This window comes from Coregonus clupeaformis, chromosome 28, assembly GCF_020615455.1.
Source record: "Coregonus clupeaformis isolate EN_2021a chromosome 28, ASM2061545v1, whole genome shotgun sequence".
NCBI classification, from domain to species: Eukaryota; Metazoa; Chordata; class Actinopteri; order Salmoniformes; family Salmonidae; genus Coregonus; species Coregonus clupeaformis.
The window spans coordinates 31,910,821-31,929,452 of NC_059219.1; the positions used below are offsets into that span (position 1 = coordinate 31,910,821).

Sequence of the window (18,632 nt, forward strand, 5' to 3'; positions counted from 1 at the left end):
AACCATATTGGTGCTCATACCAATTTTTCTAGGATTTTAGAAAAACATGGTAGTACAGATGTTGGGCGATAATTTGTAAAAGATCTTGGATCCCCAGATTTATAGAAGGTGATAACTTGACCAATTATGAAATCTTTAGGAACAATACCAGTTTGCATAGATTTGGTCAAGATATACAGTACCAGTCGGGTTTTTCTTTATTTTTTACTATTTTCTACAATGTAGAATAATAGTGAAGACATCAAAACTATGAAATAACACATGGAATCATGTAGATAACATATTCGTGCCATTATACTCCTTATAGTGTGCTTTAAAATATGGGTGTGTCTTGATTCTGAAATTAAAACAATCACATTCATTTATTCAACATTAAACCTACTATTCATATCTAAAAAGTACCCTTTTTGATTTGGTTTATTTTTAGACATTGTTTGGAACTACACTACCGGTCAAAAGGTTTAGAACACCTACTCATTCAAGGGTTTTTCTTAATTTTTTACTATTTTCTACATTGTAGAATAATAGTGAAGACATCAAAACTATGAAATAACACATTGAATCATGTAGTAACCAAAAAAGTGTTAAACAAATCAAAATATATTTGAAATTTTTCAAAGTAGCCATCCGTTGCCTTGATGAATGCTTTGCACACTCAACCAGCTTCATGAGGTAGTCACCTGGAATGCATTTCAATTAACAGGTGTGCCTTGTTAAAAGTTAATTTGTGGAATTTCTTTCCTTCTTAATGCGTTTGAGCCAATCAGTTGTGTTGTGACAAGGTAGGGTTGGTATACAGAAGATGGCCCTATTTGGTAAAAGACCAAGTCCATATTATGGCAAGGACAGCTCAAATAAGCAAAGGGAAACGACAGACCATCATTACTTTAAGACATGAAGGTCAGTCAATCCGGAAAATTTCAAGAACTTTCTTCAAGTGCAGTCGCAAAAAACAAATGTAAACTCTTGTTTGCAACTGTTGGACTAGTAATTACATTATTGTTTGTGTAAGCTGTGTTGTTGGCTAGCTCCTCTGAACAACACTATCCTGATGAGAGAGCACATTTTCTATGCCAGGCTATCGCGCCTCATTAGCTCATTGTTATGGATGTATCCAAATAAATATCACTAGAAAACTGCTAAAACAAATGCAAATGCAGCTACTGTTGTTATTTTGTCTGCACTGTTTGATTTGACACTAAGTTAGCCATAGTTGGCTAGCTAGCAAGCAAGGGATAAGAACGTTGCCAGCCAGTATGGCAATGGAACACCTCAAATTTGTCTCTCGGCCTGTGTGCACCTACGTGGTAGACTTTCATTCATAGGCTTGGTTGTAGCAACCTAATGATTGGTATAGGGAACATTAGAGTATCATGTAGGAGCCTAAGCCTATTGCTGTGACATTGAACTGGATGAATGGAATATGAATGAGAGTCATCCAATATGCTGTAATAGAAATAAGGCCATGCTCATATAGTGAGTCAACCTATTTTCAGCCTTTTTATTTCCAACTCATTTTCTCATGCTCTCTCTTGTCTCTGTGCAGCAATATAGTGAGAAATATGTTTGGAACATAAAATCGCAGTATCGAATTGCAATACATATAGAATCGTGAGAATCGCAATAGATATCGTACCGGCACCTAAGTATTGTGATAATATCGTATGGTGAGGTCCCTGGCAATCCCCAGCCCTACAGTAGCGGACTAGGCCCTGACAGATAACTCTGCTCTCTGATCAAGAGCTCCGACCTGACCTTTCTGTCACCCTCTTTCCTCTCTCTTTCTCTAGGGGGCAGTGAGGGGCAAGGTCACATTCTCCAGCGCTTTCCTGAGAAGGACTGGGAGGACAATCCCTTTCCACAAGGCATCGAACTGGTATGTAACTAACATAACTCTCACACACAAATGCACAATAGCCTACATATTTACCCGATACTACATGCATCATCCATACCTGTAGAAAGGCTGCATCATGAAAGGATCAACATAACCCAGAATCATTTACTGTTAATGTGTATTTATTGTCTCCCAAATAACCCTTATTCCAATATTGATTACCTAATTATTGTCTGTGTTTTGCCAGAGTCAATATTGAAGAATTCCTAAGTGTTCATTATGTTTTACAAGATTAATGCCTACAGCACAAAGTGTTCAATGGTTATTCCTTGGCTTGCTTCTAGCCTATTTCTCACCCTGATTCAAAATAGTGGTGTAAGGTTAATAATTTCTGACACGTGGAACGTTTTCTTAACTTGGTGTAGCCTAGTGGTGGAAAATAACTAAATGATAGGCTAGAGATCAGAAGTGAGTCACAGAGAGATGAAGAGTAGGGACATGTGAGATACCACACTGGGACATGGCACACTAATACTGTATGTTCCTCTCCTGTCATCACTCTCTCGTGCTTCCTCATCAATCTCTCCCTTCTCTCCTTCTATCCCTTTCACCTCATTCCCTTTTCCCTACTTCTTCCCTTCTTTCTCCACCCCTGCCCCCTTGACCCATTTTCTGTCGACCTCACCCTCCCTCGCTCCTCTTCTCTCTCCCTCTCTCCTTTTCTCTCTCAGTTCTGTCAGCCCAACGGATGGCAGTTAGTTCCAGAGAGGGAGCGTCCGTCGTTCTTCGTGTCGGTTCTGACCGACATCAACTCAGAGCGTCACTACTGTGCCTGTTTCACGTTCTGGGAGGGCCTGGACAACCCTCAGGTGAGAGACTGGCCACGCTGCTCCTCACACACTGAGCCAATGTCATTATGAACCAATAACAGTGTCCTTACAGCAGGACTGTGTAGCTACTGTGTGCCAACATGTTACACTGGCATCAAAGTTGTGGAAATTAGGCGATCTGTATGTGTATGTGACGTCTGTGATATGACGTTAGATCTTTAATGATACAACAATAGAACATTTGCACAAAGTAAGCTATGTTCTGTAAACTGTTTGATCTTCTGTCTCTCCCTGTGTGTGTGTAGCTACAGAAGGCTGAGGCCAGTGAGGTGGATGAGGACGAGGTCCCAGGGCTGGTCCAGCCGGCTCAGGTCTTCGCCCCCAAGAGCCTGGTGCTGGTATCCCGTCTGGACCACACAGAGGTCTTCAGGGTACGACGCACCTCAAAGCACTACTGCATGTCTCTGTCCGATACTCCAATTGCACATCTCATCTCTTTCTTGTTACAACAAAGAGTGTTTGAGACAAAACTCTAGGCTTGGTTTGGATGTATTTTTCTTTAGGTAGTAGATGTGTTCTTCACCAAAATAACCCCCATTTGTGTCATTTCACTAAAAGTCAAGGAAAGTGTGTGCTTGTCTTCTGACTGTGTGCCTCCCCTGTGCAGAACTGTTTGGGGCTCATCTACACCGTGCACGTGGACAGCCTCAGCGTTCCCTTGGAAACAGTGATCGGAAACCTCCTAACCTGCGTCATCCCCGTTGCTGGTGGTTCTCAGGTAAACACACCTCCTTTCACCATGCATACCGACTTGTACGTACTCTCCTGGGCTGTGCAACCCTCCCAACCAGCTAGCCTATTAGCTTGTTAGCCCCATCCAACCTGCTAGCATATTAGCTTAGCATGTTGGCTGATGCAGACTGCTAGCACATTAGCTTAACCAACCTGTTAGCATTGTAGCTTAGCATTAGCGGGTGTGCTATGCTAACCCACAGTGCTGAGTCAATGCCGGGTCCTCAGCACAGAGGAGATGGCAGCATAGGAACCTACACACCACAGGAGGTTGGTGGCACCTTAATTGGGGAGAACGGGCTCGTGGTAATGGCTTGAGCGGAATAAGTGGAATGGTATCAAAACATCAAACATGGTTTCCATGTGTTTGATGCCATTCCATTAGCTCCATTCCAGCCATTATTATGAGCCGTCCTCCCCTCAGCAGCCTCCACTGTAACACACTATGTATAGGAATAGCTACTTAGCTCTTGTATTCACCCTATGTGCACAATTTAAACTTACTGTTAGTCTCAAACTAATTCAATGATGCTACAGCATAAAGCAGTGTAACATACAGTAAACTAGTATACTAAATTGTACACTTCTAGTATATTGGGCCTATACGTACATTTCTGTACATTTTGTTCCCTTGTGTAACATGCAATTGAACCCCGCTGTACATTGGTTCCTCCTGTGTGTTACAGATAAATGAATCCCCAGTATGTAGTTTAAATCTTTCGGTTCCTCAGGCCCTAGCCTGTGACTGGCTACTGGGCTGCTTTCAGGACCAGGTAACATCACCTTCCGGCAGCTTCTTACCAATCCGCTTGCCTCATTGTGATTTTATCTGTTTAGATAAACATGACGATTCTAAAAAGTATGTTTGTATTTCCTATAATCATCTCAAACCATGCTGATTAATATGCAGTTTGCAATAGTCTGCTTTTGTGGGATCCTGCATATTCCATGCTACATTAACCTGTCAATAATTTTGATCATTTGAGACCTTTTTAAAGTCAATGTATTGTTTTGATTCTGTGTGCCGTTGTTTGTTATGGATTGATCTGATGTGGTTGCCATTATTGATCTGTTATAGAAGTGCATAGACTTTTCACTTGGTGAGGAACACACTCACACACAACACACACACACACACACACACACACACTGGTTCTCTGAGGGTGACCATATGGGGCACCAGATGGCCTCATAGCAGGCAGTGCAGTGGTCTGAATGAGAGACAGGACTAATCAGCATTAACACACACACAAACACACACTCACACACACATCTTGCAAACAAAAATAAACATACACTTGACTTACACAGATCTTCAGGCATTGGATAGTATAGCGCAGAGCGTTTTGTAATCTAACGGTGCATGAAAAGCTATGCTAGGTGTTTGTTACGTGTAATAGCAGGTCAAATGTCAAACTTCTAATGACACAGGCCTTTCTATTAGACTCAGGTCTAATGTTGGAGTTGCTAGGACTCTCCCCAGTCATGCCACGTCAACCCAACATGCATTGCAACACATCCCCTTTACTACTGGAACTGGCAATTATCTCAACTGTCAGATACGCACTCCTGGCATACAGAGCAGCAACCTTTAGCCCAATTACTGTACTCTGGACTATAAACGAGTCTAATATGGAACCTGCCTGAACGTTTGTGTGAATGCGCCTGCCTGTGTGATTGCACAGACAGACAGTCATTTACAATGATCTATTCAGTCTCCACAGTGACTTCCAGTTACCAGTCCAAGGACATTCTGTCAATGGGCCAAGCTCCATAAATAACGTATTTATTTGATGTCCTGAAATATTAACTGTAAAACATGAACTAAGCAAATGTACCTTTTTAAAGTAACTTCACTGAAAAATGCCAAAGTTACACAAGTATACATTTTAATTCCTCAGTTATTTCACCCCCGAAGTCATGAACACCTCGTCTGACTAATTCGCCCATTTGATGTATGTACTGAGCTGTGGGAGCTTTCATTTTATGACAGCTGGTTTGACTCTGTGCCTTATGTTAATGTTGCCACATTCTCAGGTCATAATGCCACGCTGTTACCGTCTGTGTATATTTGTAATGTCATGTTAATGTTTTATTGTCATATTATTTTGTCATGTTTTTGTTTGGATCCTGTTGTGTCTAATCCGTGTGTTCTCCTATGGTGTTTCTATCTCTCTCTCTCTCTCTCTCTGTGGGGTGCTTGACTTGTGTAGCCGGGCCAGGAAGAGAGAGAGGAGAGCTTGGTACGCCACCTGACCTACTTTATTCTCCTCTCAACCAATCAGCTCCTAGCTTTCCCTAGTTCTGTCGGAATCCTCCTATGTCTGTGTATTTCACCTACCTCTCTCTAAGCCCATCCTCCTCTCCTCCTCTGCCAGTCAAAACGCAGACCTCTCAAGGGAAAACCAATCTTATCACTTTGATAAGGCTCAATCTGTGACCCAATGGCTGATCATTTCACAAAACTGTTATTGGTAGCCTGGAAAAATTCAAGGATATCTAATTGATTGTTGACCAGACGAGTGACGGTGAAATGGCGATCAGTTGGGTCACTGCGTTGATGTCTCAACAGCTCTCCCATTGCTGCTGCTGTAGAGAGCATGAGCTAACGCCAACCTTTCCTTTCCAGCTATACACATATACCTGGGCCCTGTATTTTAAGTACTTTGAGATGAAGATTTGGCTACATTAGATTCCTGCTTCTAGAATTTGTAAATACATGTGTATAGAACTACCTGGAAGTACTTAAAATACTTTGTATTCCTACCTGATGTGGTATACAGCCTCTGTAGGCAGATCCAGTTGTTTCTGTGTATTCTATTGTATTACTATGTGATGTCTGTCCTAGAGGCTGCCGTGGTTGGGTTTCTATGTGGTGTATTGGATGCTTTCTTTGACCTTGTGCTACCTGTCCTGTATGCAACTCTATGCTATCTGTCTTCATTTGCAGCCAAGACTCACTGTAATAATCATGCTGTGCAAATTATGCCTTAACTCATGTGGACTAACAGGCTTTTTCGGTCTTGCAAATACTTAAAAATCCAAAACAGTCATTGAAATTGCATGCAACATAAAGATCACACTTACAAATTATGGCAACGTATATCTTACAATAACTACTACAACTCTCTTGAGCTATAAATGTAATGTATGTGCTGCAATGTGAAGTTTACATGACTAAGATCAGATGTTTCATGAATGTTACAATCAACAACAAAAAATCTAAATCATTCTGTCTTTCACTTCCCTTCCCTCTGCGTCACATGGCCGTAAGAACTATCCAGTAACGCTAAACCAATAAGACATGATTAAACCAACACATTTCAAATGTTAAGACCCCCCAACATCAATCAAACATATGAACTCTGCCCTTTCCATACTTACTCAAAATGCAATGGAAATGTCCCTGTATGGACAATCTGGCATGTCGTTGGTATTTGACTCCCATAAAGGTCCATTAATATAGTGGGCTGATTGAATCTGGTAAGACCCATTGCTATGGGGCTCTCAGTTCAGCATAGGTCACTTCTCTCCTGTTCAGCTGTGAATGGCCGGTGACTGTGTAGTTCTAATGTACCTGCTAAACCCCTGTGATTCTCTCCATCTCTGATTTCTCCTCTCCTCTATACACTCCAACCCTCTGTGATTGTGCTGAAGTGTAGTTGCTAATCCCAATTTTTCCAAGAAAGGGCGTTCACACCATCTGTTCTCTTTTTCCATGCGTCCCCCTCTTTCTCTCTCTCTCTCTCTATAGAGGACTATAACGTTGGGTGCGGGCGATCGACAGGTCATCCAGACGCCCATCAACGACTCCCTCCCTGTCAGCGGCAGCAGCGTAGCCCATCTCTTTAGACAGCTCGGTACGGCAAATCACAACGCAGTTTACTCAGCCTGGACCAATGGGGTACCTTATGATCAGTGACATGGACCAATCGCAGAGTCCAATGTTCTCTCACCTCGAAGATTGCCCTTTGAGAGAGAACCTTTACCAGTTGTTTAATTGCTTGATGAATGCAAATCATAGGCCTATATTTGATATGAGTTAGGAGAAAAGGCCAAATACGCCTACATGTATATAGTAGAGTTCTACAGTGAGGGGAAAAAGTATTTGATCCCCTGCTGATTTTGTACGTTTGCCCACTGACAAAGAAATGATCAGTCTATAATTTTAATGGTAGGTTTATTTGAACAGTGAGAGACAGAATAACAACAAAAAAATCCAGAAAAACGCATGTCAAAAATGTTAAATTGATTTGTATTTTAATGAGGGAAATAAGTATTTGACCCCTCTGCAAAACATGACTTAGTACTTGGTGGCAAAACCCTTGTTGGCAATCACAGAGGTCAGACGTTTCTTGTAGTTGGCCACCAGGTTTGCACACATCTCAGGAGGGATTTTGTCCCACTCCTCTTTGCAGATCTTCTCCAAGTCATTAAGGTTTCGAGGCTGACGTTTGGCAACTCGAACCTTCAGCTCCCTCCACAGATTTTCTATGGGATTAAGGTCTGGAGACTGGCTAGGCCACTCCAGGAGCTTAATGTGCTTCTTATTGAGCCACTCCTTTGTTTCCTTGGCCGTGTGTTTTGGGTCATTGTCATGCTGGAATACCCATCCACGACCCATTTTCAATGCCCTGGCTGAGGGAAGGAGGTTCTCACCCAAGATTTGACGGTACATGGGCCCGTCCATCGTCCCTATGATGCGGTGAAGTTATCCTGTCCCCTTAGCAGAAAAACACCCCCAAAGCATAATGTTTCCACCTCCATGTTTGACGGTGGGGATGGTGTTCTTGGGGTCATAGGCAGCATTCCTCCTCCTCCAAACACGGCGAGTTGAGTTGATGCCAAAGAGCTCCATTTTGGTCTCATCTGACCACAACACTTTCACCCAGTTCTCCTCTGAATCATTCAGATGTTCATTGGCAAACTTCAGACGGGCATGTATATGTGCTTTCTTGAGCAGGGGGACCTTGCGGGCGCTGCAGGATTTCAGTCCTTCACGGCGTAGTGTGTTACCAATTGTTTTATTGGTGACTATGGTCCCAGCTGCCTTGAGATCATTGACAATATCCTCCCGTGTAGTTCTGGGCTGATTCCTCACCGTTCTCATGATCATTGCAACTCCACGAGGTGAGATCTTGCATGGAGCCCCAGGCCGAGGGAGATTGACAGTTCTTTTGTGTTTCTTCCATTTGCGAATAATCGCACCAACTGTTGTCACCTTCTCACCAAGCTGCTTGGCGATGGTCTTGTAGCCCATTCCAGCCTTGTGTAGGTCTACAATCTTGTCCCTGACATCCTTGGAGAGCTCTTTGGTCTTGGCCATGGTGGAGAGTTTGGAATCTGATTGATTGATTGCTTCTGTGGACATTTGTCTTTTTATACAGGTAACAAACTGAGATTAGGAGCACTCCCTTTAAGAGTGTGCTTCTAATCTCTGCTCGTTACCTGTATAAAAGATCATAATCTTTCTGATTGAGAGGGGGTCAAATACTTATTTCCCTCATTAAAATGCAAATCAATTTATAACATTTTTGTCATGCGTTTTTCTGGATTTTTTTGTTATTCTGTCTCTCACTGTTCAAATAAATCTACCATTAAAATGATAGACTGATCATTTCTTTGTCAGTGGGCAAACGTACAAAATCAGCAGGGGATCAAAATACTTTTTTCCCTCACTGTATCTTTTATGCCTTCATGTTTGATCATTTGTTAGAACTTACATTTGATGATCTTTACAATCCACACAGTCAGTCTTTCCCTGCAGGTAAAGTGAATACTGTACCTCTGTTATGTTGTCTCTCTCAGGTATAGTGAACGTTCTGTATCTGTTCTGTGCTGCTCTGACGGAACACAAGATCCTGTTCCTGTCCAGCAGCTACCAGAGACTTACAGACGCCTGCAGAGCACTACTGGCCATCATGTTCCCCCTCAAATACAGGTAGGTGTGTGACTGTGTGTGCATGACTGTGTGAGTGTGTGCGTGACGGTGTGTGTGTGGTTGTTTTTGTATGTGTTTTTCATTGTAAAATACATTCATAGGTGTCTTAATGTAGTGAATTTACAGGGATTTGATTAACAAGATAGTGGTCTGTTAGTTTGGGGAATTTTATGATTTCCTCACACTTATCATATCGTCTCCTAATCTGATTCCTGGTCAATCTGATGCCCTCTTGTTTCCCTCCCGTCAGTTTTACGTACGTCCCCATCCTGCCAGGGAAACTCTTGGAGGTGCTGAGCACACCCACGCCTTTCATCATCGGGGTCAATTCTTTCTTCCGTTCCGAGACCCAGGAACTGGTGGGTAGCATGACCGTATGTCCCAATCTACAATACTTCTTTTGATTTTATTTTCTATATAATGTTTATATAGTCTCGTCGGTCTATGCATCTGTAAAGCCTATCTGATGACAGTAAAGACCTTCTTCATTCTGTGTTGCCCCCCCATACTTTGACAGACTGTAGTACGATCTTGATTACTAGATATAATGTGTTTGTCAGTTCTCTGGGCCCCCTTTCCTTATCTATAATTAATCTCACTCCACAACCCAGACCTCCTGTGTTCTAGCAATCGGAAACCTCTGTTGCCTTAGATTCCTCTCAGCACTAACACAACGGTCTTTGTAAACCGTGCCAAGGTATACCTGACATGTAAATTAAATATATTTTCTTCCATATTCCGTGGAATGTTGGATGACTTTGAAAGAGTTTCCTGTTATTAAGGACAAACTAATGATTAAGATGAATAATACTAATAATACAGTTTGTATAGCGCTTTTCATTAGTTATCTCAAAGCTCTGAGGAATTTTTTTTATAAATTATATACAATATAAACAACATACATTTAGAATCAAGGCAGGTGAAATGGCAACAGTGGGCTAGGTGCTAAATACATTTCAAATTGGGACTAGGACTATGAAAAGACAGTCATTAGTCTGTTTCTGGGGTCTAGGTTAGTGTGCATTAAACTACATGTGGTCCCTCGCCATGCTTTGTTATGTAATGACTTTAACAACGGACTGCCTGTCTGTATAATATAGTATACTATACAGTCACATGGCTTCGATAGATCGATTGATGATGGAGTGTAAGGGGTCAGGAGTGAGAGGTTATCGCCTTGGCAACCCCAACTGCCTGTTAAAAGGTACATTTCACTGCTGCAGTAGGTAAAGTGCTGTAATGAACAGCTGTTGACAAAGTGTTTGTGTGTGTCTGTGGCGCTGTCAGTCACTACCGTTATCATTCAGCATACTTAGCGTCATCTACAGAATGCAGTATAGTGCTTTCTTATGAGATCTATCAGAGATATCGTACTGACTGAGCCGCTCTTGTGTGTTGTGTTCTACAGTTGGACGTGATCATCGCTGACCTGGACGGAGGCACGGTGACCATCCCTGAGTGTGTCCACGTCTCCCTGCTCCCCGACCCCCTCCTCCAGCAGACCCAGACCGCCCTCTCCATGGTAACCACCATGACAACAACACTCCCACCCTTCAGACTTCTACACCTTCACTTCATACAGCTACATCAGCGTCACCAATACCAATACAGCACGATAACCCAACACAGGGACTCACACTACCACATTAACCTGAACCATGTACAGCTATAGTCGTTTAACAACAGCACAACACTGAGACTTTGATCTACTACTTCCACACCAACTGAACCAACTCTTTGCCAGCACAATCTGGAAATTCATCTTCTCATCTGTAGTTATTGTTCAAATAAGATCCATGTTATGTAAAACGAATCAGATTTCCTGACTGGGCCTGCTTATCATTGGTATCTGCTGGCTGGTTTATGTTTTTGTTTGCATGTTCCTACGTGGAGTAGAGGAGAGCCATGCCATAGCTTTCCCATCAATAGCTACAGCTGACAAATAGCAGGAGATGTTATTTATTGAATGACTCATTTGATATTGTAAGCAATCATGTGTTTGTGGGAAATTCCATTGTGAGATCACAATCTTAAATTCTAATTGTAAGAAATCGGAATTACCATTACACACCCCTATAAAACAATATAATATTTTACAATATTTAAATTACGCATGAGAGACAACTATAAAAACAATGCAGTCATAAACTCTTCATGAGGATATGTCTGTTTTAGTTTCAGAATTGGTGTGAGTTTGTACGTGCCAGGGTGAGACGGGGCTTACTGTAATGCACAGGTCCAATAAAGAATTATGAAAGAATGGATCTTCCCAGCTTCAATGAATGAAATGATACTACAATCTGCAGCCAAACGAGGAGTTATTTGTTTGCCTGAATGACATTGGCATTGATTCCCACAGCCCAAACATAGTGTGTGTTTGTGTTAACAGAGTTGGACCAGAGGGAGAAGATTAATCATAGAATCTGACATGCTGTCCCACATGAGAAATATTTGGGAACATATTATTCCCTAGATTAAAATGTCTTCCTCCCCTCATTTCTTAATCAGGATAAGAGTCAAAGTTGTATGTTTTAAGATAAAGGGACATTTTATATGGACTTGCATAGATTTCTCAGAATATTGCCGGATAGACATTGACCGGAATTGCTCAAAATGCACATTTCACTAGCCTTTTGGCACTTTTCTTAACCATTATAGAAGAAAAACATTTGTGGTTGTTTTCTGACACAAGTCTGGGGTAAATTATATTTTAGTACATGTAACAGTATACAGTGTTTATGCTTTTGTAATTATCCAAGGCTGTCTGTCTGTCTGTCTGAGGCCTATGGGCTTTATCTCAGGCCGGTCTCTTTGATCTCTATTGGCTGGAGGGCATGAAACATGAGCCATACTCAATCTGCACGGTTATTAGTCAATCTGTTACGGCAAGACTGGAGAGGAGGGAGGGAGGGACATAAATGAGGAGGGAAAGGCTAAAGAGAGAGAGAATGAGGGTTAGGCTGTTAGTGTCCTCTTGGTCAGAGGGACAATGAAAAGGACCTGCTCCTAAACCAGTATACATTTTCATTGTCCTTCATTACCATGTTTAAACATTCCTTGATGTTTGATGAACAACAGTGGAAAGAGCTAGGTACCAGCCAATACCTGCTCTGGTGAGTAATAGGGACTGTAAAGTTGTTCCATCTCAGAACAACCAGTCCTGTGATGTGACCCGACCCATTCTACAATACAATATACAGGCCTCTCTCTCTTCCCTCTGTTCTGTCCTCCTTTCTTTCCTTCCCCCGTCTCCCTCTGTCCTAACCTGTGTGGGCCATAGAGACTTGTAGTGCTGGCCCGGTGACCCTGCATGGCTGGAATGGGAGACTTGGGCTGGACCAGAGCCCTGTAATGCAGGGAGCATTTCACTGGAAGTCCTAGTCCTCTGTTGAGTCAATAAAACACTTTGTGTGACGTGTATGCACACATGCGTCCTTCCATAACCAATGAAGCACAGTGTGTGTGTGGTTTTGTGAATGTGTGTGTGATTGTGGGGTCCATTCTGCCCTGCATTTGTCTGTCTGCACTGTCTGTCTCCGTATGGCGCCAGCTCCAGGACCCATGGCCCTGTCAGTCTGGATGGGTTCTGACCTGCATTGTCAGGGAAAGGACACATTTCCCCAGCCCCAGTTCCAGCCTCAGCCCCCCAGCCAGCTCACATAACATAACAGGACTGAGTCTCAGTGACCCTCACCCAGACCAGCACAGAGAGGATAATTGCAGAGCGTGAAAAGCGATAGGTTTTGCAACTGGAGGGATAGTTAACTTTTCTAGATGATTTAACAAATAATGTGGAGGGGGGTGGTGGGTGAAGGTTGTTACAGTGATGCTTCTAGAGATAGTTTGTAGCAACCGTTGGATGTTGGCTTAGCTAGGTACTCTGCTGCTCTCTTAACGATTAGCTGAATGAATTCACCTCACAATCCCCAAACATAAATAGGACTTTGAATAGGAGATACTGCAGCTAATTTAGTTAATGGGGGTCTGCTGCTTAGTCTGAAGCCACATCTGTCTCATTTACGAGAGGGGCTTCTAAGAATTCACATCTTCTTAAAAGCCACTGACATCATATTGTAATTTATGATACCCGATGAAGCAGTGTCCAAAAGCCAAAATATAGCAGCAGTTGCTGTAGGATTTATGTACTGTATAATATTGATGAACTGAACGGATGTAATGAGAAGACTGTTAGATGATATTTCTGTCCATGTTGTTGTAATGTGACTCCTGCCATCTTGTGTTTGTAGGTGTTGGACCCAGAGCTGGAGATAGCGGACCATGCCTTCCCCCCTTCCTCCACACAACCCTCCACACTCAAGGTCCAGGTAATGTAGAGCCCCTCTATCCTCTGTGGAAAGTGTGTGAATGTGGGTGTGTGACTCAACAAATTATTTAAATGTATGCACTCGCAACGGAAAGTCGCTCTAGATAAGAGCGTCTGCTAAATGACAATGACGTAACTGCGAGAAACTCCCTGTCCCTTTGTTTGGGGCAACGCTCCATCAGCAGCAAGGTCTCTGGATGTCTGAGCTTTCCCAGGCTTACTGTCCAGCTGTCCCGTACTCTCCCCTCAGTATGTTATAATTCCCTATCTGTGTGTTGCAGGATAAGGAGATCCGGGCGGTGTTTCTGTGGCTGTTCGGCCAGCTGTTCCATGGCTATCGCTGGTGTTTGCACATCATCCGGATCCATCCTGAACCAGTCATCCGCTTCCATAAGGTACACATCACCCTCTACCTCTCAGAACCTAATTCCTAAGGTGATATATTACGTTGTGTTCATACTGGCCTAAAACTAACTACGGCCTTTATGAACATAATGGAATAGATCACTTTGTCTGTCTGGAGGAGAGATACATCTTGCTCTAAACAGACCTGCAAACTGTCTGTTTTGAGTCTAACACTTAGAGTGGAACCCAATAATCTCAGGCCTGACGAGTGTGTGTTTTCCTCCAGGCTGCGTTCCTGGGCCAGAGGGCTCTGACTGAGGATGACTTCCTGATGAAGGTTCTGGACGGTATGGCGTTCGCTGGGTTCATATCGGAGAGAGGGCCGCCTTACAGACCCACAGACCTGTTCGATGACGTGAGTGTCCCCCCCCACACACACACACACACCTTCCCAATCAGTGGGAAAGAAGGAAAAAGTATTCTAACTTCCTGTTTCTTTTCCTGTGTCTACAGCTGATAGCCAATCAGGTGGAGCGTATTCGCCAGGAGGAGTGCAGCCCGCACAAAGTCATGAACCATATCAAGGAGCTGGCCGAGCAGCTCTTCAAAAACGTATGTTGTGCATAAAAAAATTAAAACATATTTTATTTATTTGATTTACAGATGTAGGATCTTAAGAGAATTTATGCTGATGCGCTTCGTGATTTACGTAAAATTCACTGAAAACCCACACTAACGTGGTTATTTTAACACTATTGGCCAGGGTTGTGGGTTTGTTTCCCACGGGGGGGCCAGTATGAAAATGTATGCACTCACTAACTGTAAGTCACTCTGGAAAAGAGCGTCTGCTAAATGACTAAAATGTAAATGTGAGCCACTCTGGTAGGCCTACATATGATCAAATAGCCACAGTAGCCTACTTGGCCACTGTTATAACTGTAACTTGAAGCGGATACAGCCTCAGTGTTCACAGTAAACACGCGCAAGAAGTTGCGCTCAGCAGACCTGAAATTTGTTCTGTGCCTAATTTCTTTTGAGGGAACATTGCTTGTAGAGTATATTGTTTAAAACAATGTCTAAAAATGAACAAAATCAAAAAGGGTACTTTTGAGATTTTAATATTAATAGTTTTAATGTTGAATAGATTCATGTGTAAAATTGTATTTCAGAATGTATCGATACTCCATATTTTACAGTATTCTATAAGGAGTATAATGTTGATACAAGGTGTTGTCTGTATCATGTACGGTTTTTGGATCATTGGTCTTACAGGAGGCATGCATAGGTCTAAAAAGGGCCAGAAATTTTCACTTTCAGGATTTTCTCAAAATGGTTTGTGTTACAATGTACAAAGAGTATCAAACATCCTTCCTCCCAATTAAGTTTCTATGAACAATCTGAGATACCAAAAATATTTTCGGCCAACGCTGGCATGGAATCGCCCTATTGCACTTTTCATGTAGCCTACTTTTGGCCAGCTAATAGCCTAACCACCGATCAAGTAACTTTATGGACTAAGTGTTCAAATCCTGTTGCTGTGACAATATAGGTCAAATTAAGATCCTCCATCTGTATGTAATGTAGTAACTAAAATAACAGGAGACCACTTACCAATTTCTTTGCGCTTTCTCCCCCGTTATGGTCTCTCACCTTTTATTCTCTCCCACCAGGAGAACCCGTACCCTGCCGTGGCCATGCATAAGGTGCAGCGGCCAGCTGAGAGCCCTGGTCACAATGACCCCAAGAACTTGGCCATCTTTCCCCCGCTGGACGATGTCACGGTCCAGCTCTTCATCGACCATGCCGCCGCCAAGCTCAAGACCGCCCCACCCGTGGTCAAGGCCGAGCTCAGGGGCATGGTGCCCTCAGGACCCCCACTGGGTGAGTGTGCCAGGCTGGGTGGGAAAGACTGAGTGGAGGGGGTCGATGGGGGTAGTGGGGGGTGGAGCGGTATAGGCATGGGATGGTGGGATTAAATAGATCCAGTGAATGGACAGTTGAAAGACTGATGCAGACATTCCTTTTGGGTTGTGGGTTAGAAGTTAGCAGAGATGCCAACATGAGATTGTGTCTGATGGATTGGCTTGATGTCTGGTCTAAAGAGGCTGATCCAGACACACAGTCCAGCAGACGACCAGACAGTTATTTCTGCAGTCCACCAGACTGTCCTCCGGTCTACCAGACTGTCCTCCGGTCCACCAGACAGTCCTCTGTGTTAGGACAACCTCTCTGTGACCCATCTATCTCAGCATGGGGTTTAATTGAGCTGTATTCGGTGTAGATTCAGTGTAGACTGATGAGTGTGATGTAATAACCCCTGAGTCGTGTTGCTCCTCCAGGAGACATCGTGGACAGGCATGGTCATGTCCTGGCTAACAGTGCTCGCAGGCTGGAGGTGGTCAGGAACTGCATTACTTACATATTTGACAACAAGATGCTGGAGGCAAAGAAGGTGAGAGACAAGGCCACAACAGCATCTCTGTGCTCGGCCATTTTGGAATGATAAAAGTTGTTTGAAACTCCTTAGATGTTAAGAATTTATAGCTGATTTATAGCTAGTTTAGAGGTTTGACCTACATGATAGTCTAGTAATTTTTTATAAAAGCAAAATGAAGTTCCTGCACATAACACCTAACCATAAAATCTTCCTAAAGTTGGCATCTCCTAATATTGTTGTCCTGTGCTGCGCCCCCACCCCTAGCTGATGCCAGCGGTACTGCGGGCGCTGAAGGGCCGGGCGGCCAGGGTGTGTCTGACCCAGGAGCTCAACCAGCACGTCCTGCAGAACCGAGCTGTGCTGGATGACCAGCAGTTTGACTACATCGTCCGCATGATGAACTGCACCTTACAGGTACATGCTGACGCCCCCCCAAAATTCTCTGTCCTCTTATAGGACAGGGCGGCGCACAATTGGTCCAAGGTAGGGGAGGGTTTGGCCGGCAGGGATGTGGGTTCGTTTCCCCACGGGGGGCCAGTATGAAAAATTAAATAAATAAATAAAAAAACATGTATGCATTCACTACCTGTAAGTCGCTCTGGATAAGAGCGTCTGCTAAATGACTAAAATGTAATGTAAATGTAATAGTCAAAGTTCTATTGTATTCCAATCGGGTTCATTACATAGAGCGGCTGTATTGAAGGAGTTCAGAAAGCAATAACTAACTCCTTGGGACTTTTTCAAAACAGTACAAGGCTACCTATTTTTGCACTGCTATGGAGGCTTTTATATTTTCACATTATCATACACTGAATAATGTAGCCTAATCTGTGTTGTTTGCATGGCTGACATTGACCTCTATTCTCTTTCTACTCAGGACTGCTCCCACATGGATGAACACGGTATCGCAGCCGTCCTCCTTCCCCTGGTCACGGCCTTCTGCAGAGTAAGTCTACAAAACGTCACAAACACAAACAATCCTTATTCAACACGAAGAAACAAATAATTGTCCTCAAAGTGGTCTGTTTCTAAAGCTTCTGTGTGGCTGTGTGTTTGTGTCTGGCAGAAACTAGGCGCGGGCATCACCCAGTTTGCCTACAGCTGTGTGCAGGAGCACATGGTGTGGACCAACATGCAGTTCTGGGAGGCCATGTTCTACAGTGATGTCCAGAACCACATCAGAGCCCTGTATCTGGAGGTAGACGAGGGGGAGCAGCCCACCCCTGTAAGAACAGACCCTAAAACTTCAGAACAAGCAGAACCTTTTTAAGCTTATAGATGCAACTGTTTTTAAGCTAATACTCCTGTATATTAGTATCAAACACAGCAATAAAAACATAACCGAGGCCTTTTCCTTGATAATATTACTTAGTCCTTGGAGTACATTCTTACATTGACCCCATCTGACTTTTCCCCTTCCAGTCCCACGGTCAGCAGGAGTCTGGTCCAGCAGCAGGAGGTCAGGAGCTGCTGGGTGCTCTGGAGTTGGCGTCAGAGCAGAGCAGGCTGTGGCCCACGCTCAACAAGGAGCAGCAGAGTGAGCGCGTGCAGAAGGAGGAGAGCACGGTGTTCAGCCAGGCCATCCACTACGCCAACCGCATGTCCTACCTGCTACTGCCCCTGGACACCAGCAAGAACCGCCTGCTCAACAGGTCCGGGATTGGGGACGTGGAGAGTGTTAGCAACAGCTACGTCACCAACAGGTACACCAACAGGTGAGGGGGACACACACACGCGCGCACACACACACGACAACAGGGAGGCACACAGACAAACAAGCACACCCAACAGCTTCATCACATGTTAGAAACAGCTTATCAAACTGTGGGCAGCTTTGTAACATCTTACAATGGAACCAGCAACAAAATGATGCCTAGGGATAAGACTTTAACTTTGAAGTTGAAGCTCATATTGGTCATTCCTAAGATGCCTTTTTTTTTTTTTTTTTTAGCATTGCTGGCAGCATGGCGGAGAGCTACGACACAGAAAGCGGCTTTGAGGACGCTGAGAGCTCTGACGTGGCCAACTCCGTGGTACGCTTTATCAATCGCTTCGTAGACAAAGTGTGTAACGAGAGTGGGGTGACCAACGAGCACCTCAAGGCACTACACACCATGATACCAGGT

The 18,632-nt window shown here is 43.6% G+C and overlaps 1 protein-coding gene across 10 annotated transcripts in view; it reads left to right on the forward strand.

Moving 5' to 3' along the window:
• Positions 1-18,632, forward strand: part of LOC121543544 (myotubularin-related protein 5-like) — a 71,362-nt gene that overhangs the window by 31,960 nt on the left and 20,770 nt on the right. For 3 of the 10 annotated variants that reach the window (XM_045208887.1, XM_045208891.1, XM_045208895.1), the window contains exons 2-22: positions 1,791-1,876; positions 2,569-2,706; positions 2,973-3,098; positions 3,335-3,445; positions 4,146-4,232; positions 5,673-5,702; positions 7,214-7,319; positions 9,268-9,400; positions 9,651-9,774; positions 10,809-10,922; positions 13,648-13,725; positions 14,006-14,119; positions 14,356-14,484; positions 14,583-14,681; positions 15,740-15,950; positions 16,409-16,521; positions 16,771-16,920; positions 17,384-17,452; positions 17,573-17,731; positions 17,929-18,221; positions 18,458-18,630. In XM_045208887.1, the coding sequence (XP_045064822.1) occupies positions 1,791-1,876; positions 2,569-2,706; positions 2,973-3,098; positions 3,335-3,445; positions 4,146-4,232; positions 5,673-5,702; positions 7,214-7,319; positions 9,268-9,400; positions 9,651-9,774; positions 10,809-10,922; positions 13,648-13,725; positions 14,006-14,119; positions 14,356-14,484; positions 14,583-14,681; positions 15,740-15,950; positions 16,409-16,521; positions 16,771-16,920; positions 17,384-17,452; positions 17,573-17,731; positions 17,929-18,221; positions 18,458-18,630 (2,643 nt within the window). The remainder of the gene's footprint in view (positions 1-1,790; positions 1,877-2,568; positions 2,707-2,972; positions 3,099-3,334; positions 3,446-4,145; positions 4,233-5,672; positions 5,703-7,213; positions 7,320-9,267; positions 9,401-9,650; positions 9,775-10,808; positions 10,923-13,647; positions 13,726-14,005; positions 14,120-14,355; positions 14,485-14,582; positions 14,682-15,739; positions 15,951-16,408; positions 16,522-16,770; positions 16,921-17,383; positions 17,453-17,572; positions 17,732-17,928; positions 18,222-18,457; positions 18,631-18,632) is intronic. The other 7 variants (XM_045208888.1, XM_045208889.1, XM_045208890.1 and 4 more) reach the window with 7 other exon arrangements.